The sequence below is a fragment of the Molothrus ater genome, chromosome 4 (assembly GCF_012460135.2).
Source record: "Molothrus ater isolate BHLD 08-10-18 breed brown headed cowbird chromosome 4, BPBGC_Mater_1.1, whole genome shotgun sequence".
In the NCBI taxonomy this organism is placed as follows: domain Eukaryota; kingdom Metazoa; phylum Chordata; class Aves; order Passeriformes; family Icteridae; genus Molothrus; species Molothrus ater.
The window spans coordinates 14,529,419-14,556,044 of NC_050481.2; the positions used below are offsets into that span (position 1 = coordinate 14,529,419).

General features: G+C 39.5%; 1 protein-coding gene across 3 annotated transcripts in view; it reads left to right on the forward strand.

Annotated features, from left to right (window-relative positions):
* NR3C2 (nuclear receptor subfamily 3 group C member 2) overlaps window positions 1-26,626 on the forward strand; it is a 189,954-nt gene that overhangs the window by 103,432 nt on the left and 59,896 nt on the right. For all 3 annotated transcript variants that reach the window (XM_036381699.2, XM_054514566.1, XM_036381698.2), the window contains one exon: window positions 6,716-6,855. In XM_036381699.2, the coding sequence (XP_036237592.1) occupies window positions 6,716-6,855 (140 nt within the window). The remainder of the gene's footprint in view (window positions 1-6,715; window positions 6,856-26,626) is intronic.

A 26,626-nucleotide genomic window follows, 5' to 3' on the forward strand; every position in this document is an offset into this window, starting at 1 on the left:
CACTAGCATTGCATGCATTTAAACTGCACTAATTCTATAAGTGGGCCAAATATGAAAAGTTAGAGCAAATGCCCTGTGAGGCTTACTGGAGTTCTCTGCCTTCCAAAACCAAAGGCTTAATCCTGATAGGAAACTCCCCTTTTAGGTTAACCATTCCATTTCAATAGATAACTATATCTATGTACTGAAAAACCTGCAGAACAAGGAAATTTTATTTCCCTGGGGCAGTTGTGTCTTGGTAGGTTGTGACAGCAGTTAGAGGAGAAAAGTGCATTGCAGAAGAAAAGTAGGAGGATGTTATACTTCTCTGATCACTAAATCACTGGGTAAAAATTAGTTTTATTTCCCTAGGAAATAAGTGCTCCTCAGTTTCAGTCCATCAGAGCACACTTTCATTGATGCTTAAGTTTATATTTTTCTGTAGTCAGCCGATTATTTGGAGGTAAAATTTGGATTGCCGACTATAGTTGCTACCAAAATATTTCAGTAGAGAAGGTCAAGGAAAAGTCAAGGTTTACAGCTGGATGGAGGAAAGTGCTGAGTCCTGTCAGCATCCACTAAGGTAAATGGGAACTGAAGGAGCATAGCACACTTGCTTCATTTTGTAAAATCAACATATGCCTTAAGGTTAAGCTAAATACAGGAACCTGTTCACTTTGACTGCGGCACAGAACGCATCAGATTCTATTTGCCGAATAAACATTGGGACTTAAATGCTTTTTTTAAATCCTGAGTGCATCTTTTTAGATTTGGTGGGGTTTGGAAAAAAGGTTGGAGCCTTTTCTATTAGTGCATGTCAGAGTTTGCTTGTTATCATAATTAAGATCCAGGTATGAAAGTGTGATGTGTGACCCTTAGGCATTGCTAAATAAAGTAACTTCAAGTGAAAGCTGGAGCTGCTGAGGAAAAACACCATCTAGGTTCTCAGCTTGCTTTTTCTTAACTAAATGCACTTCCCTTCCAATTCCTTCATGTTCCATCATGCTAAGCATTTCTTAAGATTAAAAAAGGTTGTAGTGTTTGAAGTTCAAAGAATTGAAGGGTTTCTCTCTTGGAATACAAAAGCTCTGTGCTTTAAAAAAAAAAAAAACCCTAAATAATTAATTGAGACTGACTACTAATTTAAATGTAATATCACAGCTACTGAATTCTGATTGTTGTTTGCTTGGTTTTGTTTTTTAAACGTCTTAAAAATAAACACTCAAAGAGGGTAAATGTTGCTCTGCCTGCTCTGGGAGTGTTGCTGCTGAGGCTCAGGGGTGGTTGGGTTCCAGCAGTTCTTCCTTAGCTCAGTGTTCCGAGGTCCCACGTGACTGCCTTCTCCTCCAAAATTCTGATCATTTCATCTCTGCACCTCTTCACTCCTCTCTGCTTTCTTGGTCTGCTGACAAGAAGATTGTTTTATATACTCTGACATTTAAGAAATACCATTTTCCAGCCTGCTAATCTGCTTTATTCAAGTAGTATAGGAGAGAGCCAGGATTCCTTCCTACAGTGAAACTCTTTAAAAATTCAGGTTATACAACAGAAACTGATGCTGGTCAAACATCAGTATTGACAATTAAAGCAGGCAGCATGGAGCAGAATCTGGGAGATGATAGATACATGGCACTGGGGGAGGTCATGACTACCATCATTGTGGAGTGAATTGGCTTAATAAATAATCTACTGGACAGGTTTTGACCAGTATGTCACCTTCTAAAGGAGTAATGGAGTTATCTTGGACAGTGAAATTACTGTTACTATGTGGATATGCACAAAGATAATGGAGGTAATGTGAAAAGGAAACGGTTTCTGTGTTGTCTACTGTGATGGCTGAGGGAACAATGAGTTAGAGAAAAGAAGGTACTGGGAGAGCTGCTAAGTGAAGTAAAATGCCTAACTCTTGTTTTGGGCCACAGGTAGGTTAGTTGCAGTATTTAAAGTGCAGAGTTGACTATCATGTTTTTAGGTGCTACTTCCCAACAGAAGATGACTCCACAGAGGTTATACTCCTTCAGAAATGAGATGAGAGGGTAGAAATAAACTGCTGGCAGCCTCTGCATCTTGAATATCCTGATTATTCTTCCTCTTACAGTTACTTTTTTTTCTTCTGTGGTAAAAATATGATTCTATAATCTCAAATTTTTTTTACCTTTGTTTTTGCATACCTTTATTTATTGAAGTGTACCCGAGTTCCTTCTGTTTGTTTTACTGCCAGAAAATTTCAGTATTAAAAAGAAAAGTCAATGATGTGGAATTAAAAAGGACTCATCTAGATCTCATAATAATAAAAGCGCTTGGAACAAATGACTTTGGAATACATATTGTGGCTTATGCTTCTTTGGAGTGCTTCATTTTATCATCAGAGAGGCATCATTTGTTTAAACTGTGCTCCTGTATGACATCTGGTTTGAAAAGTATAATAACCTATATAATCAGCTTTTAAAATGCTGGACTATCTGTGGGTTTATTGACTCTTCTTTACAAAATCTGTTATTTCTAATTAATTTTCCATATAACTATTACTAAAGCCAACTCTGAGAGACACAAATGAGCTTGATGGCAATGGCCAGTCAAGGTCAGCATTTAACTGCCAGCATTTGCACTGTTAGGGATAATAAATCAGGCTTATTCTTAATCACATACCCTGCAACGTGACAAATGTTACTGGAGCCATCGAAGCAACCGTTTTACGAATCATTTAGGAGATACATTTGGCATTGTTAAACCCTCTGTGCTGCCCTTGGCTGAAACAGCATTGGAATAAAATATGCATGCTCTGGTGGATCTCCTCTCTTTGGATCCTGTGGAGTTTTATGGGAGGGGTGTGGGACTGTGTTTGCCTGTTCTTGTCGTTGTATTAGAAATAATGACAGAAGCATGAAAGCAGCAACCCAATCAACCTATGGGAGCCACTGGCTTCTGAAAATGGGAATGAGTAGCCAGCTCTTTGGCACTATTTCACATTTCTGGTGTTTTCAGCTGAGAGGTTATATTGAAACTAGCTTGCCACCCACAAGGAATGTCCTGGCTCAACAACAGTCTGTTGTGTAAAAGTTTTTTAAAAAACCGTGTTAAATATCAGAGCAATAGGGTATATGCTGTGATTTGGTTTTGGGTAAATACAGTGTTTTCACTCTATCTGAATTTTAAGATTGAAACTTGCTGTGGCCCACATATGACCTTAGATTTAGCATGTCATTCTAATAGATATTTGGCACTAGGCTAATTACCTTCCAGGGAGTCAGTTGTAAAGTTTCTAATATTTTTTATGGTATTGATTCTTACATGGATCAACTCTTGGATATTCCAGAAGAGAGAATGTCTTGTTACTTAAGTAACTTGGAGTATTGTAATTAAACTTCTCATCTGGAGCAAAAAATCAAACTTAGCTCCAAAAAAACAAGAGTAAAAATAAAATAAATGTAGATATCTCTGTTATAATCAACTGAATTTAACAATGATATTTTGCTTATTAAGTGTTACCTGCCTGTAACTTTTCCCACATGCCAGCTTACATTAGGCATTTTTACTGGCCAAAAATTTACAGCATGTTGATATGGAAAATAATTGCAAAGGGAAATATTGAACTTGGAACATGCATGAGAAGTCATTTCATGGGGTGTTTAGTGGGGGGTTTAGTGTAGTTTTTCTGCCTATGCATATTATAGAATAAAGGGCTATGATGATTAATAAAAATAATTGATTTAATGAAAGTGATGAATAAATGATATATCTTTTTATGTCATCCACACTGGATGTCTGGCCTTGAAATAAAGGCCAAGGGGTAGGTTCCTCATCAGTCAGATATTTTTCACAATGGTCACTAAGGGAAGGCATCACAGCTTGAAAGGAGAGAGATTTAGGAGGAAAAGGTACAACCATCTGCATGTGCCTTGTTTGGAAAGAAAAGCTTCCATGGAGAGAATGAGTTATCCTGAGGTTTAGCTTGTGATTTGAGCATATTTTTGGGCTCAGCCTTTTATTATTTGCACCACTTTACCTTTGTGTTAGGTATTACAGCAGCATTTTTAATTGGCAAATACTCTGGTATAGCATGGATGAAAGAGAACATAAGAGATTTTTTAAAAAACCCAAACATTGTTCATTGCAGGCAATTATAACCAGAGCTGGCACAAGTTGGAGCAGATTGAAGTACCAACAGCAAACATCAATGTTTCTTTGCAGTAAAGTATTTGAGAACAATTCCATGTTTGATACTCCTGTTAAGAATGAAAATGCCTCATCTGTGTTTTAACATATTCCACTTTTAAACTGAATAAAAGAATGAGTTAATTTGATTTAATTGCACAATGTTAAGCTTCCACCTGTGATGCTGTGGCTGAGTAGCTGAATACTTCCAGTTGTACTCAAGTCTTCAGTGGAGAGGAGCACTGTATAAAATATGCTATAGATTGCGTCTTAGGCAGGCATTTAATAATAGTCATGGATCAACTGGTGTCTTAATTTGTCTTTGCTGACTTTTTTTTAACCTAATAATTCTGTGAAAGTGCAATTTTGTAGGGTAGCTTGTATCTAAAAAAAGGTTCTCCCACCTTCTGCAAATCCTACATGACAATTTATTTTCAACTAAAAATAATACATAATTACATATATATATGCAGTATATATATATAGAGGAGCATGTGCGTGCGTATATATATAAAAATAAAAATCATGCACACTGCTGTGATACCCTGGAAACCTCCATTTCTCTACAGGAAAAGCTCTCTAATAAAATTACCTCTTTTTTAGATATCAAAAAAAAATACACTGACCTCTTTCAGGGTAGAAAGACTAGGAAAGTTTTTGCCAATCTTATGAAGAAATGGGAACACGCAGCATCAAAATTAAAAATCCCCTGAGATATTTTGATCTTACATCAGAATTGAAATGTTTCCCTTCTCAGGCAAAATACTGATGTTTGCAGTGAAAGAAAGAGAATTTTCAAGGTGAGTTTTCCAGGTTATTGGCATTTTCTCTAGAAAGTAGACACCTTTTTAAGAATTTTTTTTAATGGGAGGTCTAATTTTTTCACGCAGTATGGAACATGCTGGAGGGAGAAAGTCCTTTACTTTGTCTTAACACATCAGAGCTGAATAGCAGCACAGCCTTGGCAAATCCTGGAGAAGTTACTTTTCCTGAGGGTAAATTAATGCAGTGTGTGCAGGTATGACTGCGACTGGAGCACGCAGAACTTATTTTAACATGGATTTGGTGAGGCTCTCTCTCTTAACAGATGAGCTAATGCCATCACCTAGCAATTATCAAGTAGTGTGATGTTATGTAATGAGAGTATAAATAGCACAGGGACTAAAACTAGTAAATCTAACAGACTAGTGAGCAGACAAGAGCAGGAATGAATACTATTTGGAGCATTTTGATTAACATCTGAACACTGTCATTTTAGCAGACATTTAGATTTGATGTTGCAGTAAAGCTGTAGGCCAGGGGAGCTGCGGTCCCTCATTTGGAGTGACATTTGAGCTGTGCCCTGTGGATAAATCACTTGGCCTCTGCATACCTCTTTAAAGGAAGTTAGAAATTTGGAAAAAGGCAAAGGGTTCATACTTGAGATTTCTTAAGCAAGCTCCTTATCTTATATTTGAATTAAGAGTACCTGTGGACTTTGTTTCCCAGTGGCTGATGGACAAATAGCCTGGAACCTGCAGTTTGAACTGCCTGATAATTTCCCTGCTGGTGGGAATTTTCAGGGTTGTTTTTGTAGTTGTCTGGCAGAGTTCAGAGAGATAACATGTAAGAAACGCAAGAGGTCACGTTTACCTGGAGAAGAGAGGCTGTGTGGAAGGAGACTCTCTCTCTAGCCCTGTGGAGACATGGGAGGGATGCAAAGCTTTCATCTCCTTCAGGATCTGGCATGTTTCTCCAAGCATGCCCATGGCATTAGGGGTGGCATTTCTAGTTCCTGGGGGAAGAAGGGAGGGAGGATACTCACAGGATCAGGAAATGTGACTTGTTTATGAAAAACATTGTCCTTGAGAGTTGACAGTGGAAAATGTTTCCTAAAGGTGCCCTGCTGTTTCAGACAGCAGTAGATCATGGAAGCGGGCTTGCAAGGTGCATCACTCTACCAAACTTCAGGATGGTCTGAACCTCCAGTGCTGCTTTTATGGCACCTACAGGCATATGGGAAGATCTTCTGCACTTGCAGAATATACAAAGGCTTCAAAACTCCATGGGAAGTAAGCAGCTAAATTGCAGGAATATCAGAAATAAGCTCATGAACTACTGCAGTGGTAAGCAGGAGCACAGACAGGGGAGTACACACCACATTGCTGCACTACTTCATCAAATGGCCTTAGAGCTTTCCTTACAGGTACTCCTTAGCTGTGAAGGCTTCAAACAAATAAAGAAAAAGAAAGAAAATTTATAGCTGCCAGGTTCCTGCCAGAATGGTTTGTTAGTTAGTTTGTTTTTTATTTTCAGTTTTAATCATCTGCTACCAATAAATTCCACTGCCCTTGTGGTAGCTTCTCACATTAACATTGATATATTATGGGTGTTTTAAAACAGACAGTAAAAATATTGCACTTACTAATTAAAGCTATTCGTGTATTCAGCTAGGCACTGCCAGAAGGAGTTGTGGTTTCCTAATTGTTAGGTGCCTTGAGCAATATACCTGTTATAAATTCTTAATTGAACTTTGTATTATGGCTGATATGATTTGAAATATTCATATCTGTTTTGTTTTGTTTGATTGTTTTCACTCCAGCTCTTCATTGAGAAGTGTATCAACTGGATCTTCAAGACCTTCCAAAGTGTGTTTGGTGTGTGGAGATGAAGCATCTGGATGTCATTATGGGGTGGTTACATGTGGCAGCTGTAAAGTTTTCTTCAAGAGAGCAGTAGAAGGTAAGAAAACACAAAAAATATCAACACAAAAGACAAAATATTTTCTTTTGTTTTTTTAAAAGAAATATATGTGTATAGACATATAAATTTTCCTATGTGTTTTCTGCTGTTGGTAGAATTCTATGCTGTTAAGATGAAAAAAAAAAAGTTGAGTGACCCTTACAGACTTTGTAAGCAACTTCTTCAAGTGGATAAAAGGTTTTTAATATCTGATAATAAGAGTTCATGGCATGCAAAGGCCACAAATACCATATAGGTTTTTGCAAGTCTTTGCTGATGAGTAAATGTTCTTACAACCACAGATGAAGTAGGAGATCACTACTCACTGATTTATCTTCATGAAAAAATCCCTAGAAGGAAAAAAATAGGTTCTTAATATGGTGTCCAGCTTGTTCACTGAGTGAGGCAGTGTGAGGTGTGATTAATTTCTTCTGTGATCATTAAATCTACTTCTGATGGCAATAAGGATTTAGCTCTCTGTTAAATAGACCTGGAGGGCTTGTGCGTCACTGAAGTCAAGACTTCGTGTAATGTCTATCAATCTATTTATCTATCTATCATCAGAAGTGTCAATCTAATTGAAATTAACTTCCCAAAGTTATAAGGACATGGAAAAGGTTTCCCCTTGCTGAAAACATCTTCTCTTAGAGTTGTGCAGTAGCTGACCTTGATGTCCTCATTCCCCAACTTCTTCTTGAGCATTTAGTTGCTTGATATAGCACGTGAACTGGAAAACCTTCTTTTTTCTGGCTAAGTGATTTCCTCCATGAACTTCCACACCACATCATGGATGGCTCTCCAGGCACCCACATCTAAGCTGACCCCTGAATCATGAGAAGATAATTTTTGATTGGGTGGTGGTGATGGTGAAGCTTTCCATATACCATACTGTTGAAGTGACAGCACCTTCTGTTGTCTTCCTGCCTCCATTCCTGCCTCCCAGGAAAGCTTCCTCTCCAGTCTTGAATCACTGTAATTTCAAGGTACTATTTGCCCACATTTACATCTCCTTTGCTGACCATTCCAACATAGCATGATGGATGTTCCCATCCAGATTTACAGGGAACATCCATACAAAATTACTAAGGAATCCCCTTAGTAGTTAACAGAGCAGCAAGCAGTTTTTAAGCCTCATAAGACAAAATTATTAGGAAAGGATTACTCTCTGATCAGGCATAGAAAGACATTTTTTAAATAGAATTAAAACTGATCAGTAATTTCTGAAAGTTTGCAAGTTAAGCAAAAAAACAATTTTAAAAATAAAAGAGAAAGCTACCCCATCATCCCTAAAAATTTGATGTGCTTTAAATTAGTTTAAATACATTTTTAAGAGTCATTATAGTAAGATACATGTACCTACCAGTGGTATGTGAACACTGTCTAGATATCTTGGTATGCACATGACTGAGCTCTTGATGCTACCAGTAGCATTGTTGCTAGGCAGACACTGAAATTTTGTCTCGGCTTGCACTTTTTTATATATTGTCGAGTGTTGGCCCCAAAAGGTCATAGCAAAAACATAACACACATATTGGCTTCAAACATCCTGGCACAATCCATATAAATAAAAGTTTTTGTAGGTAGTTTTGTAACAAGAGGTTTCTTGTAGAGCCATCATAAGTTTTTCAGTTGAGAGCAGGACCAATAAAAACCCCTTCCTGAGGTTTCCTATTTGAAATAATTGAAACTATTAAATATTTGTAGCACAGGGACACACACATTTCTTTCATGATCCACTAAACATTCCTCAGTTGATGATGTGCCTTCTTTTTGTAAGGACCTTTAAAGGTCTCCTCCAACTCAGCTCCTCTATGAAGTGGGGAGACAAATTGGGTCAAAAAGCATGGAGGCAGAGAAAAGAGGGATTTGGAGAGAGAGAACTCTGCACACTACCCAGCTTTTTGGGTCTCAGCTGGAATGGCTAGCATTGTCAGCGCACCATGAACAGCCATTGACTGCCAATTCCTTCAGGCTCCTCTGAAATCCTACAAACCCAGAGAGATTATAACAGAAAATAACAACTTTATTGGAATTTAAACCCAAGAAACCAAGAAGAGCAAAGAGACTAAAGTTTGCATTTCAAATTGTAAATCTGGTAATTCTATTCCCAGTTAATTGTATCTTGGAAGTTTCAGGAAATGTCTAAGGGATTTAGGAGAAGGAGAGGTGTAGACCAAAAAGAGTATTAAAATGGGTTTATTGGTAAAATTTCAAAAGTAATTTCAGGTGGCATTAAATCCAAGGCTGTAAATTATCCAAGTAGTAGTTCTAGTATCAAGTAGGTACAGGCTTTTTGATTACTGACTGATGAACAGGAGACTGGTCTGAAGAAACATGATTTTGTCATTAACATAAATTTGATCTGCCTTGCAAACATTAAAAATCTTTGGACTGTAAAAGTGTTGGTAAACGGTGTCACTGCAAAAGTTAAGGCATATACATTTAGAAGACATTTTTACATAGGTTAATTTTATTCTGTGGGTTTTTTCCTCAATTACAGATATGGCCAATCCCAAAGTCATTTAAACTTGAATTTGTGATCAAAATAGAGTCATATGCTGAAAATACACTGTACTGTGAGGGAACCTAAAGCACCTGGCCAGGCTTGTCTTCTCTTTTTCCACTGAAGCAGCTTTCTCTAAGGAGAGTAACAGGCTTGAAGTCAGAAACCACAGCTGTTCTTGCCTATGCTTTGCATTTTCAGTCTTCATTTGTTCAAGTTCCAGACAAGTATGAGGTAATCTCTCCTAAATCAAAATTTATATTGTTTCGTAAGTTGCTAATCTTTTATTCTTCCTTTGGCTTGGAAGCAAGAAGGAAAGCATTTTTTTCATCTCCATATGGTGCTAAAGACTACAGCAAAAATGACCATTTTCTTTAAGTTATTTTGCATATTTACTTGGAAATTTTTAGCTACTTCAAATGGGAGCATTAAAAAATTATACTGGATCAGTTATAAGGAAGCTTGTCCTTTTTTTAAAATACAAAGATGGGGTAATTCAGTAAAAATCAGATTCTGTTCTTGATTTCTGTTCCAGAAGGTTAACCTTAAAGCTAGTTTTTTTTAAGTTTAAAAAATAGATTTCTCTCCAGCTCTGAAGTAAAAACACAGGCACAACAATGGAAGTTCCTAGGGTTGTGGGGTTTTTTTCCTTGCCTAAACTTTTGTCAGTTTAGAGTGGAGGGATAATTTGGCTGAAGGAAACTTCTCAGTCTGATTTGATGCCTCCTGGATGTTGCAAACTTGCTGTTCCCCTAAGTGAGCAGCCTAAGAACAAAGAAATTCTACCTGTTTTTTTCAGAAACAGGTGATTTTCCTATGCACTGTAAGTTGAAGAACTTCCCAAGGCTTTATAGGCCCTAGTAGAAGATAAACGAAAGCTTCTCTCTGTGTGCTTCCCTTGTTTTTTGTTTTCCCTTTTTTTTTTTGTTTTCATTTCAGTTGAAGTGGAAAACTTACCAAGGTGTGATAAATGCTAACATACAGAACTCTTGATTCATTTGCTTAATAGCATAGCTTTTTGTAGAATGCTACTGGTGAACAGGGAAGTTCACTGTATTGATCATTTAAAAAAGCAATACTTTTTATGCTGTATGAAACTGAAATTGACACATAACAGGCCTTTTGCACACCATTTTGCAGTGTGTGCAGCCATGAATTTTGTAGGTCTGTATTACTATAATTAATTATACATACAGTTCTTCAGTCTCCACTCTTCTGTTCATTCACTGTAATGGAGTCAGTGTTTTTCCATAACAGGCTGCAATTTTCCTTTTATCCACTTTCCTAAGGTCCGTGACCTCTCTAAATTTGACATCACTCAGTATAGATGTCCATATGTTTTCATAGAAATTTTTATGTGGGATTTGAAGTTGACTCTGTTCCTGACCTGTTGCAAGAATCTGTTTTACAACCTATCAAACAGAAATATTAGGTGAAGAGCAAGCAGATGGGTGATCTGCTGAGGGCAAGTGAGCTGGTCAAATTCATGTAGCAGCTGCTACTCTTACTTGATATGCTATGGTTAATAGGTGTAAAATAAAATTTAAATAATTAAGTCATTATAGGTTTGAAGCTGCTACCAGCCTTCCATGCTTTCATGGATATATGAAAAGGACTTTTCCTGGGTTTAGCTCTGGCAGGCAGTATTGCTCTGTGAAATGAAGTCTTGGTTCCTTCTGCAGGCTGGCTTTAGTTACTAACAGCTCAGAGTTGAGGAGACTGGTAGGAGGAAGGTGCTAAAAAAATTTGCCATGGGACCCCAAAAAGGAGTAAAAAAAACCCCAAGCAGCAAGAGTTGAGACATAAGAAAAAAGTGAAAGAATAAAGAATCTAACATATATTGCAACAGAATATTTTAAAGTTGGGGAGAGGTGAAACATGAGGAAAATCTTTCCTTTTGGGTCTTTGGAATATGTGGGCTGCATGGAAAACACTGCCCAGTGTTCAGTAAAAAACGCTGGATGCATTCAGGTGAGTGTGAAGTGGAGATTCCCAAATCTCCCCCCTCCATCTGAAATGCTACCACATTCTGGGAGCAGGCAGAATGTGGTAGCATTTCAGATGGAGGGGGGAGATTTGGGAACCACCAAGGTGACGGAGTGCCTTGCTTTGAAAACAAGCGCAGAATGAGTGGGTTTAGCAGCTGCAGTGCCACAAAGAACATAAGTCGGTTAATAGCTGTGAAAACGATACAAAAAATATTTTATATCAAGGAAGCTGAAAATCTGTATTCATTCCTTTCCAAAAGTGTTAATACTTTCTTCCCTCCCCCAAGACTTCCCAACATTTGCAGTTTTTTGAGGGTAACTTATTTACTGTGTGAGCTGGTGTTGCTGTGGAGAGGGATAGATGAGCATGAGAATTTAAATACGGGCAGCTGTCTAGCCTTGAAAAATGCACGCACAGGGCTGCATGCAACTATTCTTCTCCTGCACTCTGTCATTTGTCTTTTGTTCTTTGTTTTATGAATATTAATTTCTAGCCTGCTTGGTCTGTAAAATAATATGCTCAGTAGGTGATAGCCAGCCTGCACAGGCACAGATACCCAGTAAATGGAGCATGGATGCAGTGGTAAGGTTGGTTTATCTTGGGCAGAAGCCTTCCACTGTCACAAATTCAAGAATCAAATTCAAGCACCATACAGACTTACCTTCTACGTCCTGTTAAGAGCAGGGAAATTTTGGCATTCATATGATGTGACAGGGAACTCAGTTACAGTAATTTGTTATTGTTGTTGTTTTCTTTTTTAACACATCACAGGGTAGCATCCCAGCAAGTCAGAGTCTTCATAGAGGGGGGTGGCCCTGTCAGTGCATGCTGATTTAAAGTAGCTACAAATATTTGGCTAACAAATGTTCCAATGCTACAGCCATTAGTTCAGTGTTTCCTTGAGTATGTCAACTGCCTTTTCCTTAAAAAGGAAAGGATCTCTTTTCCTACAGGAAAGATAGACAGGGTGCTTCCTGGGAAATTTGTCTTCTAGGTAGTAGTTCCAAGTTGGCTGAGCCACTTGCAGAGTTGAGTTGCACAAAATGGGTGTGTAAAATTCAGATGCACCAAGTATTTCAAGCCATCAGGGAAATATTCACACTGTCATGGTACAAGTGATACTGGGAATGCTTATGTGGAGTGTTGAGTATACTTCTGGTCACCGTCATAGTAAAGACAGCTTGATTCAAAGTCAGGTAAGCACATGAGAAGAGCTTTTGGAATGATCTGGAAAAAAAAAATATCTTAGGTTACTGAATGCTTTTAGCTTTTTTTAGGTTACCCAAAACCAATCTGAGTTGGGACATGGTTGCTGTCTATAAATATTGCAGTTGAGGAATAGACAACCAAGAGGGAGGAGAATTTATTTTGAACTAAGAACTGACTGAAATAAGAGTAAATGGGTAAAAATCCCATTAGTTAGTTTGCTATTTTGAGAGTGCTGTAAACCACCAAAAAAGAGAGACTTTTGTGGGGGCACTTTCCTAAAAAGAGTACGAAGGCTTTAAGTGCCTACCTTGGAATTGCTCTTAAGAGAAGTGGCCAATGATATAATTTAGTTCTCTGTGGTAGTAAAGGATAAGCCAGAGAGATCTCTTTTGGTTAATGCTGTATCCTGGTGAGGCTGGAGACTTCAGCTGACTCTGAAAATGGAGGAAGTGTGAGTAATAGAGAGGGTGGACTAGCTAATAATGTTTTTAGAATATTCCATTTGTAATGATGGTGAATGACTAGATCTTCACAGGAGTACAGAACTTCAGGTTTTAGAAATGGATGTAAAGTGGATGTAAAATGGATGTAAAGTATCTTGCACAAGGCAGAACTGCTTTGTGCTAGCTGATTAATGTTTGTCTCCTGCAATGACTTTTCTCATTTTGAGTTCAAAAAAAAGCTTAAGAGAGTGAAGTCCTTTTGAAGAACTCCATCCTACCCAGCTAAGGCTCTGTAGGTACCCCCCCAGGCCCCATCAGGTTTTTGTTGATGGGTTTTTTTTGTTTTGTTTTGTTATGCCTGATACAATATAACTAAAGGGATAATAAAGTATGAGCGGACATTTAAATTGGAATTTGCAGTTGGACAGAAATACATCGACAAGATCTGTATCTAGCAGTATAAAACATATAAAATATCATAAAACATCCTTAATCAGGATGCTTAGCTTTAGCTCCTTAAAGCTATGGTAGTGCTTCTTAAGACATATTACTTTATAAAATGCTGTTAACTGCCTGCCTTGGCAGCCTCTAGAAGCAACGTTATAATTTTCACTTTTAGGACCAAATAGCACTTCCCTTCTACAATCCTTAGGTTCCTGAAAGTTTTTCAAACCTGAAAAGGCTCTTCCAGTTTCAGGATAAGTAGTTAAAAGTCAAAAGGGGATAATCCTGCAAGGGGCCTTCAGCACTCCAGTGTTAGAGATAAGGAATTTTGCAGTGTTGTGGCCAAAAGAAATTCTTAATAGATAAAGCTGGAAAATAAATATATAAGGCTAGAAACAAAGCATTTTTTGTGCCTCCTAATCCCATTTTAAATAAGGGGATGGGAAAACAGTCTTCAGACAAAAAAAAAAGAATAAAAAAGAGAGAGAAAATGTACATACAGATCTGTCTGTTGTAGACAGAGGGAACAAGGCATCTGCTAGCATCTCAGATATAAATAGAGTGGGAAAGGTAATGGCAAATCTCCCATTGCCTTAAATGAAGCCAGGATTTCATCCTTTTTTTGGAGCACAGTTTTAGGTTGTTGAAGTTTGTGAGTGTCTCTGTTAGGTTTGAAGTCTAGACTTTGACAGAGCCAGTTTTGTCAGATTTTCTAGAAATAATAATGGCCCATGGTCAGCATTGAAGCCCACAGGTCCTTATTGTTTACAGAGAGAAAATTTTGTTAGACCAAAAATATATTACCTATTTTTAACCTACAAAATTATTTGGTGCCATTTTTCACTGTTGAGTTGCCAAATCCAGGGCCCTAAAATAGGGAACATGAGTTAATCAGTCCATTCCCACCTATTTCAAGAGTGATGATGATGTTTGGCTTCTGTATGTACCTTGTCTATGCTAAGAGCAAGTAGAAACAAGCAGTTAGGAGTTACTGCTCCTCAGTGGTTTCTTGTATTAGGTGCAGTAGTGGGTTTCAGGGGGTTTGAGCTGGTTCATTTTTTTTAAGTTTGCTTTTTTAAAATATATTGGGTAGGGGGAAAAAAAATCAAGTTTCCAAAATGGTCACTAAGTACGAAAGTAATGAACATTAGTGGCCTGTGTCTTTGTTCATCTGCACTGCACGTAATGATTCCTAATTCAGCCTTAATAACACAGTCCCATACAGTTTTTTCCATTACACCTCTACCTTGTTCATTGAAGAGATTGGATGGTGTTCAATTAATAAGCAGCTATTCAATGTCTTATATTCTTTTCCTTGCCCCATGTATGGTCCTGTGCCTTCACTGCTGATTACTATTCATCTCTTGCTCAGAATACATAATTACTCATTTCTTACAAAGCTTTTTTTGTGGTGATTTCACTAATATCTAAGTGCTTCACAAGCATTGTTTAATCTATGAGATGAGTGGTTATTACCCCTATTTTACAGTTGAGGAGATAAGGCACAGATTAAGCTCAGACATACTCACTGATTTGGGATTTATGATTTATGATATTTAGGATATCAGGGTCTAAGTACTTGGCATTTTATAGCTCTTACTATGTCCAAAGTGCAGTTTCCATTGATTTTACTTACAGCTATGGTCACTTAAACCACTGCAAATCAGACTCTGGATCACAAGTTGGATATTCAGGAAAGAGGGAGGATAATTAGTATTTTTTCTTGCTTATTATTATAAAGTAAGCCCATGGCAAAGGAGATGCCAGTTCTTCAGGGCACCTGCCTCATGCCTTCTTGACTTTCTCTCTTTTCCCTTTCTCTCTTCTTTAAATCTCTGTAATCCTTTGTATACTTTGTTCTCAGTAGCACGTGAATGCGGGCAAGAGTCCTTTTGACTTCAGTCGTGATTCATCCTAAATCACCATCCACATTGTCCCCAGGATAAGCTAGAGGTCTGGCAAGGCAAGGCCAAGGGTGTAGAAGTAAGACATAATGTAATAAGAGACAGGGAGAGTTAGATCAGAATTCAGGTTTTGAGGTGTTGGGAAGTCTAAGATTTCTTACTTGTTCAGCAACAGCAGCCAGAGCAAGGTTCCTAGGATGCAGGACACATGGATAATGGTGGTGCTTGCTTGGAGCTCAATAGATGCCTAAACCATTTGACTGGAGTGAACTTGGGGAGGCTGTAATGCAGCTTCTCTAGTACATGCTGATACTTCCATTGGTGGGAACTCCTCAGGGCAACCTGTTTGACCATCCTCTGCATTTAAAAAAAAAGTATTCTTGCTCTTCTTAAAGACAGAAGTGACACCTGCATCCTTCTAGTCTTCCTAACAGAATTTTTTTCCTGATTTATTAAATCATAACTTTTTAAAAGGTCCATCTACAGATTTTCTTCAATGGTAATGCCAGAGGACCAGTAATAAGGGCAAAAAGCTGAAATGGAATTACTGCTTCAGGCAGTAGGTTTTTCTGTTTAATGAAACTACTCAGTGCCTCCCACCTGGAAAAGAAGGTCTGAAGAAACTCAAAAGGGCTACATAAATGCCTCAGAAAATAAATGTGGAATGGTTATGGTTTAGAAATTTATTCTAGAGATTCAGAACGTAGGCTGGCAAGTCACAGGGTGAGAAAAATGCCAAAATGGGAATAGTTTCTGCAATAGAAAGACAGAGACATTATTTTAGAACACAATGTGATGTCCGTATTACAGAAAAAGAGTGTAATGGTGATTTTGAAGAAAATTGCTTCTTTGAAACTTTCAGACTGTTCTTGTAAGATGCCAACAAAAGGCATTCCCCTTTGCATGTTACTGAATATTCTGGTAAATATTTTGAATATTTTTTTTATTCTTGTAATTTAGCATTTTGCACTTTTTCCAGAAAAGGTGTCATGACTTTCAGCATTAAGGCATTTGTATCAGATTTCTACATCTCATTTCATTTGCCTTTAATTCTTGATTCTTGCAGAAAACCATACCCAGAATAGTGACATTTTCCCTACTCATTTGCCATTCATGGTGAATTTGCATTCATTTTGGGCTACCAGGCAGAAGAACTAGAGCATATTTCCCTCATTTGTACCCTGCCTGTTTATTTTACTTCCTCTGGAAATCAGTTTGTGGTGCTCTCCAGGACAGAGACCGGACCTAATGTTTAGAACTCGCTGCTGCAAAACCTGCTCCCTCACATAGCATAAAACTGATGTGATCCTGTGTGGAAGGGACACATGGCAAACAATTCCCACACAGTCACAGCAGCCAGGCTGATTCCAGAGCAGGGTGCTGGTAAAAAAGGTAATGTTGCTTTCCCAGAGACGACTGAGCGATGCTGTCGTGTGTGGGAGCAGGGCCAGCAAACCGAGCTGGAAGGATTTTGAGCAGGAACAATCCAAACTGCAGTTTGAAGGTTTACAAACCTTTTGCATGCTCTGCACACGTTCTCTGATAAGCCTCTTCTTGATTAGGCTGGAACAGCTTTTTTAATTTAAAGCTAATGCCTGTGGGGAAGAAGTGCAATGGTTCTGTACTTTCAAAACTCGGGCATTTATGCAAGTTTCTTATAAGCATTTTAGGAATCTAACTATATCATTCCATTTCTGAAAGGACATTTTTTGTCTTGGGTGTTTAGCTGTAGATGAGTATTATTATATGTATTTCACAGACTCGTGCTCTAATTTTTTTTCTAAGAATAATTATATATTTGGAGCTAAGCATTCAATTATTTATTCATCCATTTTACCACGTGGACTTAGCAAATGGACTTGTGTTAGCCTATACACCATATCATGCATGCAAATTCCACTCTTAACAATAGTGCTTGAAATTATGTAAGCGATAGGTGCTAATTTTCTCTGATGCAACAGAATGATAATGATGGGCTATTGGGAAAAAATAATAATAAGTACTTCTTAGGTTGTGTGCACTGGCATACTAAACTATTCATAAAATTAAAAAAGGAGAATGAAAAGACACTAACCTACTTAAAAAATGATGCCTTTCACTTGCAGACTTTTTAGTGATAACAGGATGAGAGTATTCCTACAGTGATAGCACCATATTCCTGAAACTATCAGGTTGTGCAGTATTTTGGGTGAGGGTGGTTGTTAATGGCTTCATCTGCAAGGTGTAAACAGCCAGACAGTTGAATTCTAGATGTTCAAGTGGTTTATAGAGCCCTGAGAGCTATGAGTAGTAATTCATATTCCATACTTCTGCACTGTCATCGTGCAGGTAACTCTGTGCTGAATGTAGGGCAGCAGGCAATCTGTCAAGTAGACTATATTTTAATATAGCAACATTGCATACAGCTTTATAAAATAAATTATGGTGCTGGAAAATAGTGCGAGCACTTGGACACAGTGGTTTTCACTGAGCTTCATCTTTTCTTGCTTCCCTTCTATTTCATGAAGGAATCCACTTCCATGTAAGAAATTTAGAAAGAATACCTAGCAATTATTCCGTGTAAATTATTCATTTCAAAGTAGGAAGAGGAAATATGGCAAGGATGAGCTCTTTCACTGACTGTTTAATAATAAAAGATCCTTCATGGAAAGCTTATGAAAAAATGAAGGACATAAAAGCACAAGCAAAACATATGTATTAGGTACATGCTAAAAGCTCTGTGATGAGACAAAAGAGGGTTGAGCAGCAGAGGGGTTTTGAACAGCATTTGGGTAAATTTGCTTACTTGAGCATCCCTTTTTCCATTGAGTTAGAAAAAGTTCCAGAAATAGAAAACTGAAGGACAGTATCATCTTTCTGAAATTCATTTCAGCCCTTCCTATTGCCATTCTCATACTCTCTGTATTTTCTATATTACCATTCCACAAAGAAAGTGAGAAGGTCCTTGTTACTGTCACCATTCTTTGTGTCCTTGAGGCCTTCAATAACAAACTCACAATACAGGAACACCTGTATTTCCCACAAGGAATAAGGTTGGAAATGCTGTGTGTGCTTCTACAGCCCAAGGTGCCCACTCAGATTCCACAGGGAAAGGTGGATCTGAGGTACTGCCAGATACTGCAAGAGGGGCTAATCCAAAATCCACATGCAAGTGCATTATGGGGATTATGCAATCCTTAATCCTAAAATCAGTATGCCTGGGAATTTCTTGGAGAATTTGAACGAAGGTTGTCAACTGAAAAAATGAGGGAAATCCTTAGAAATAAATTATTTCCATCCGGTTGTGGGACAAATGTAAGATTTCAGCTGGAATCAGAAACAAAGGTTTAGGGGAAGAGGGGAGAAGGGCCTCTGGCATCCAGTGAGGGGCACAGAGCAGGCCACAGCAAAAACAGTTCTCCTGTTCCAGACACGGAGGTCACACCTTACAGTGGCACTTGCCAATACTAATAAAGGAAGATTAAATTTAAAGTGAGAGGAAGATAGTTGTTCAGAAAAAAGCCCTGGTGCTCAGGCCTGCCATGTCTTTGTCACAGACTGAGCTGGCATGTGCATGTTTAGCTTGTGTCCTTCTGCTAGGCTTTACCTTTGGCTCTCTGCTTCCTTAGCTCTCTCTGGGTCTCATGGGAGAAGGGTTTACAAAGAGCAAATTTGGGAATGTGAGGAATATGTGTGACAGCCCAGGCCTGAGGGACACAGGGGCCATGTGGCTGAGCCTGTGAAGGGGCAGAATAGCAAACCTGTTTAGAAGGGAGGGCAGTCAGGAAGGATTTTGGGAACAGGGATCTAAACAGGGCCACCTGCTGCAGTGCAGCAGCTCTCCTGGAGCATGTTTTAGTAGGCTGCTGAAGGCAATCTGTTGCTTTTCTTTTGTCCTTTACTCTAGGACTTTCCCTCAGTTAATATGTACAGTGCAGTTATTATGTTTATTCACTATTTAGTCAAACTTATTGTAAGTATTCATTTTTATTAATCAGCCTGTCAGGGTTTGGGGTTTTTTAGGGAGTTTTTAAGTGTTTTTCCCTGTATGTAAACATAGTGTACCTCTGGTTTCCTGGGAACCCTTGACCTCAGCAGAAGCGTGGCTGCTCAGTGCTCGATTAACTGGGTTAATTCCATTTTGCACAACTATAACTAATGGCCATTTAAAGCTGCCAGGAGCCCGCCGTGGGTTTCTCCTCGTGCCTGACCCTGGTGGGGAGCAGCGCATTAATCAGCGCTCTCTGTCACGGTTTATTGCTCTGTGATGAGGGTTAACTGACCACTTCCTAGGAATAATGAAAAACAGAGGTCAGCAATCACTGACTGAGCGGAGAGAGGAGCTCTTCCCACTTGTACTTCTCCTCTTTCGTCCTCGGGCAGCGACAAACGTGTCTGCTCCACCACTTCAGCATGAACACTTATCTTTAAAATTCATCTTAATTATACATCAATCCCTGTCACGTGCTTACCCAATTGAAACAATCAAAACCACTGAGCCAGTTACCTAATTAAAGTCAGTGTAATCGTATTTGCAGGAAAACACTGCTCTCTCTGCAGAGCCTGCTTGGGAGGGTGTTCTTGCAGCCGCAGCGTGGATGCGGCACTGGAGCTCCCCAGGCCAAACCTTTTGATGATGGCTCAGTAATCCGTGTCCCCTCCAAGCACTGGAGTTTAATTTCTGTGTGCAGATACAGCAGCTGCCAGGGTAACCCTCACTTGCAGGTACTGATGGATGCTGGGTCACAAATTCACGCTGAAGGATATTTTGAGTTACATTTTTCTCAACTCTGTGGTTTTACTGCTGGTTGTGGTTTGTGCAGGCCTCACACCCATGGGATGTCAGGCCAGCTGCTGGGCTGGATGGCTTTGCTGGCCAGTGGCACCCATGGCAACGTGTGCAGAAGTTGCCCACTCCCTGTGCAGGAGGTATTTGAGCAGGGAATATGTCCTGGGAGCATTCATTTGTCTTTCTCCCTTCAGCTGTGGGGCATGCTTGCTCTGCCTCTCAGCCTGCACTGCAGGGCTGTAGGGTGTGGGATACACTCCTCTGCTCAGTGGTTAGGGTCTTAGAGCCACATTTCCTCTTCCCAGAAAGTTTTAGAAAAGCAGACAATGTAAATCACGAGCCAGGGGTTGTCATTGTTTCCTAAGGTTTTTTGCCAGAGGGGGAGAGGTGAAATGGGATGTGTGTGGGACATCCATCCCTTGGGGCAGCACTCCTCTGTCACAGCACCATGACAGAGCCTTGTGAGGCCACGTAGGTGTCTGCCAGCAGTAACCTGGGGGACAAACAGGTTACTGGGACAGGTTTTTGGGGACATGTTTGGATCCATAAGTTTTATGGCTGCTACTAGCTATTTTCCCTGTCCTTACAGAGAGCAGCAGAGGGTGGCATCAGGCTGTTTTGGGCTCACCCCTGAGATAGACTCAGCAAGTCAAGTCCCAGGGACCATGAAAGCTTGTAGGCAGAGCTGGAGCCATGGGTACCTGTTCCAGTTGCCTCACATGGGGACCTGTACCCCAACCAGCTGCATGTCTGCCTCCTTGGAAAGCAGTCTCTTAAAAATGCTAAACAGTCAGAACATTCAAGCTATGGGAGTGACAGGTCAGGCTCAGTGCACGAATAGACATTTATTTTTTGCCTTACTCTTTGCTTGCCTTTGCTTTTGCAACCTGTGCCTCATTCCCCTTTCCTCCAAGCTGTTTCCTTGCTGCATCTTGAGAGTGTGATGGGGATTTTCTGCACGTAGTCCCTGTGCCAAAGCATTGCCTGGCACATGGAAGAGATGGCTGGAGCACAAGCTCAGCTCAGACCCTCTGCCCTGGTCCGTGCTCTTTGCAGAAGGGAGCTCTGGAGGTTGGCAGCCAACCTCCACCAAAACCTTTGCAAGTCATATCACGTACAAACTGCAACTTTTCAGTATTTTATACTGTGATCCGTTATAATTTTAAGTGATAATGTATGAGATGGCAAAAGGCACATCTGTGGTATCAGAGCAGTGATGCTTCAAAGGGTCTGTCTCAAAGTGTGAAGGCTCTTGAGCTTCTCAAATATGTCTGTGAAAAATGTAACACGGGAGAAAACCAACATGTTCCTCCCTACCCTTATTCACAAACTTACTTTGCACTAAGCTCCGTGCTTCTAGCTGATACATTCTTACTCTCGCAAAATAATATTCAGCCTCAGGCTGACACACAGCATGGAAAATTTCAGCCCTAACTGCTAATGTGTGGTAAAGTTATAAGCAATAGAAAATGAGGTCTTAAAATGAGAAGTGTCAGGCAACCTTAACTATATGTAGACCTACCATATTCAATGATGATAATTTGGTTTTTGACAGATTTCAACCAATTTGCAGATTCATTTTGACATATACTATACAGAGAAAGGGGGGGAAGAAGTCCCTGGAGTAGGACTCTCAGGCTTATAGGTATGACTTTGTAAGTAGTCAAAGCACTGATCAACCACACAGTCATTTTACCTTCTGCCAAACCTTCAAAACTGTGCTGCAGAATGTCCATTACAAAAAAATCATAAGGTAAAATCAAGGCACCAATGCACTGAAGCTGAGACCTGTTGACTTCATGCTGTTCTTAGTTCATTCCATGAGTCTAAATGTAGTTTGCAGAAAAATGTCGAGTTAATAAAAATATTGCAAAAGTTGTAGCTTAAAGCTTGCATTGCTTGCATAAACAAAAGCCTCAGCTAGCATGCTATACAGGTATGCATAGCCAGCACAGTTTTAGCAACAAATGCTGACTTTCCAGTAAACACTGCAGATTTCTATTTTGTCTCTCATTTATGGACTAAGGATCTGTCCAGGGTATTTTTCCAGAGCAGAACTATGAACTTTGCTTATTTGGAGCATCAAGAAGTGGTTTTAAGCCCAAGCCAGGTGAAGGGGTTTCAGGTGGCAATGTGGGGGCAAAGGGTTACCTTTAGGATAACATTTCTGGGTGGGCTCACCTGCTGGTACAGGGGCTTGGGAATTTTGTGTGCCCAAACATGGCTGTTGGCCTGGAATGTTGCTTGGAGATTATATAGCAAGCTGCATCCCAGCAGGCTTGTTTGCAGGCTGCCTGCAGCTGGGCTTTGCTGGTTTTTTGGCTAGATTTTTGGTGCTTGGTTGCTTTGAGGGTTTTTTTCCCAGATCACATGCAAAACCTATGTGAATGGTAATCACCCGTTCCCTGGATCAGGCTCTGGCAGCCTCTACATGACTTTTAAAGTGTCTTTCAGTAGAGCCCTGCTGACAGCTCAACAGTTACATAAAATGCTGCCTTCCTAAAAATCACTTCACAGCAATGTCAGTGTGTGAGGAGCTAGGCTAATCCAGTTACTTCCCTGCTGGGATATAATTTGTCATTTTGCAGAACTGTTCCACCTGGCTTACACAGTCTGGGGTAAAAATGTTTGCTTAGCCGTGTCTCTTTACCTGGACAGGATAACTTGGTGCTATATATGTTTGTGGCAAAGACTTGTATGGGTAAAACTGCTTTTATTGAACAGTCCTGTTGTTTTACAGATGATAAACTTGAGATGTGAATAACCCTTTTCATTATCAGCAGTAAAATGTGAAATTTCAAGCGACGCAATCTCCATCTTTTATGGTAGCTCGTTTAGTCATAATTAATTCCTGGGAGGATTTTGATGGCATGTAGCCTAAATTTTTTTCCTTCCCTTGATCTTACTCTCTTCATCAGGTCAAAAATCTTTGGCTACTCGGTATTCTTAAGGCTAGGCACATGCTTAGGTGCCCAAGGCAAAAGGGCTGCAGGCACGTGACTGGGGACTTGGACTAGGCTGTTATCATTTCCCATCTCTAATTATCAGAGGAGTTACAGGCGGGCAAAGGGCTACTTTAAATTTTCTTGGTAAATCAGTCCCTCTGGCTTCTAATCATTTCCGTTCCACTTCTCTGGACTTCCTCCAGTTTGTTTGTATCTTCCAGTAATGAAGTGCCTGAACTGCATACAATATTCCAGGTGTGGCTGCAAAAGAAATGCATGAAGAGAGCACTGCTGTGCCACCATGCCCCATTGTGTAATGCTTCTACAGAACAAGCCAGGGGTCTCAGTGGCACTTGATTCTCCTCTGACACATTGCTTCTTATATTTAGATTATCCTCATATTCCTAGGTCTCTTTCTATGGTGATACTTTCCAAATTTCGCTTTGTTACTGTGCCTTGTTAACTCTTTCTTTTGGATTTCTCCCTTGATACATGCCATAGCATTTTTTCCTAGTGCAATTTTACTGCTTGTTTCCTATCTTTGCTTCCAATTTTGCTACACCTCTTTGTATTATTTTTCTGTCCAAACTTGTGCTGGCAACTCCTCCTCTTTTCTTCCTACTTCAATGACATCCCTCTGATAGTTCACAGGATATCTTCACAGTGTGATAAACTCTGATTTTGGCAGTTACTTAGGCTCAGTAGGAATTTGCTGTAGAAATACTTAATGATGGAATTGGTATAGGATCTTTTCATCATGTACATCTTGCCAGATAATAACAATAAACTGGATTCTAGATTTCCTGCTCACTGTATAAGCAGCCCTTTTCAGGTGAGGAGTAGAGGAGAGAGGATTTAGTGGATAAGAAATGTAGTGGATAAAATGAACTGGGCATTGTGCATCAATAAATAAATAAAATACATTTTCTGCATGAATGCATCTCCCAGTGGTGTCTCCACTTTAAAGGAAGTATTCTGACCTGCTGGGTGGCTCAGCATCTTCAGGGACCATTACCTTGGAACTGTGAGGGGTAAGGGTGCTCCTGGAGGCAGGAGGAGTGTGCTGTGCCCAGGAGGGAACTGCCAACCAACACTCTTCTTTTCTGCAAAGGAATAGTGGATTTCTTATACTGATGGCCTGATTTTCCCTTTTACTCAGTGTAGGCATCTGAACTTGAGTAAATGGAGTTTCCCTAGTTGCATCAGCACTAATATAGAGAGGTCTTCTGTCTGTACCAGTTTCTCCAGGCTTGGAGGGGCTGTAATGGCAGAGCAAGTCAGGCTCTGATTATCTTTTGGTTGGTCTCTATTCCCTTTCAAAAATTAGTTCACTTCCACACTTTGTCTTGTCTACTTCAACTTTAGGTCTTCTGGTTAACTAAAAGTCCGTCTGTCTCTTGGGAAGTCCCTCAAAAACCAGCAACCACCAATCTTTCCACATAACTTTTTAATTATTTCTGCATGTGAGTTTTGGCTGTGCTCCAACATTGAAATCATTATGCTGTTTCAGAGTGTAAATAAGTGGGACTGGATTAATAAATTGTATGAAACATGGTGCCACACTTCATTATAATCCACTTATCAAAGTGGAAAAACCTTTTAGTACATAAAGTGCATCTGCTTTTAATTTTCATTTTGATCTTTTCTTTGTGTATTTTCAGACACAAGTGCACATTTTCAGGGAGGCTTTTAATGCTGGTGCCTGGCAGTTTCAAAGTTACTTCTGAGGATGGCAAAACAGCCTACCAATTTGGGATTTATAAGGAGAAGCATAGGATTGGGTTATTCTCTCATAATTGTGAACTGGGGTGCAATACATCACAAGGAAATCTGGCATAAGCAGAGGGCAGATTTTGTTTCTTTATGTTAGTGACCTTTTTAAAATTTCCATTTTCTTAATGCAGATTTTGTCATTTTTATTTACAAAGTGGTCTTTGCCTTTAGTCACTCTCATTTTCCCATGATAAAACAATTGCTTTTGATGCCAGTAGTGAAACTCACCTTTTGCAGAGTGCAGAAACACATCATGAGCCACATGGAGTTGCAGTTAAGCTCCTACCATGGCTTTCACTAGGGGCTCACCACCCTCATCATCTCTTTCCTTCCTTGACCCCTCCTGCAAGCCTCAGCTCCAACAGCTGCTCCTGAGGAGATTGGACTCTGTCCCTGGCTGATTTCTATCACTTTAATGAGCAAATTGCTGTATTTTATGAAGATTAGTCCAAAGTATTTTTGTGCTGTTGATACATTTCTTGTAAGCAATGACATTTCATTTCACATCAGTTTGTATTAAATAGCTACTTGCAGGAAACTTAAATGAATTCAATCTGCTTAGTACTACCGGAATTCTAATTATGAAAAAGGAACTCTAAAAAAAAAAAAAAAAATCTGTGTCCAGACCTGCTCCTTGTGCTCCTTGTGAAGTTAAGTTGGAATAGACTGAGGACTTTCTGATTTTGTTCTTTTTAAATTAGTTGAATGCAAAGGGTGAGGATATATACCAGGGAGGAGCTGCAACCCTAATCCAGGGGGGAATTTGGATATAAATTATATATTAATTAGTCTTTAGGTTTCATTGAGCAAAAAATTTTTGAAATAACAATTATTGCAGTTAGGCAAATGCTCTTTGAAAGTAATTATATTTATGCCTGAGTTATGATGTATTTATGTCCCAAGATAATTATTTTTCTATTGTCTTATGCCTCCTTTTTCATTTTTGTTCTCAGTGGCCACCATTATTGGGGCTGAAATTTGACACATTCAGTTTTACCTGAATATCCTTTCCCTTGCAGAAAAAGGAAGGTCTGATCCGTTCAAGGTGTCACTCTGGCATATGAATTATATGTCTGAGAAGTTTTGTGTGCTTTAAAAGATGTCTGCTTATAACTCCCAATGGCAACTTTATATGTGTTGGAAATGTCAGATGCAGAGCAAGTCACCCGTGGCTTTAGCTGTTCAAGACCTAGGATGATTCCAGTGTGAAAGGTCACCCCTGTGTATATTTCTGTGACAAAGCAAATTGCAATTCCTATGGAAAAGGTGCAGAAATGAGGGCATGGATCCAGCACCCAGCATGGTGGCTGTCACCATGACAGATTTATTAATATCTTTTTTTCTCTCTTAGAGGTCATTCTTGTGCCACAGCTGAGGTGCCAGACCCACCATGCCTGGGTGAGGGGGGCCATGGGGGTTTTACTTGTGAGAAGAGCTCCAGTAAAATTTGGGGGTAACTAGGCAAAGCTTTGGTTCTTCATCAGTGTTTTTGCTGCTGTGTGATGCTTGCTCAGCCTCTTGAGGGTGGATGAGTAAGCAAAGGGCGAAGTGTTTGTTTTCTGGTCCTGTTGAGGGGTTTTTGGAGGAAGGGTTGGAGGAGACTGAGACCTGTGGCTCTGCAGCCAAGAAATTCTGCACCCACTTTGGGGAATGGTACTTGGAAAGATGTGCTCATCCAATTAAAGATGGAAATCATGATTGTAATTAGTGTAATATCTGAATTTACACTTTTTGGTTTATGTTGTTATAGTATTTTAACAGTAAACATACTGTGAAATTTCATTATAATTGTC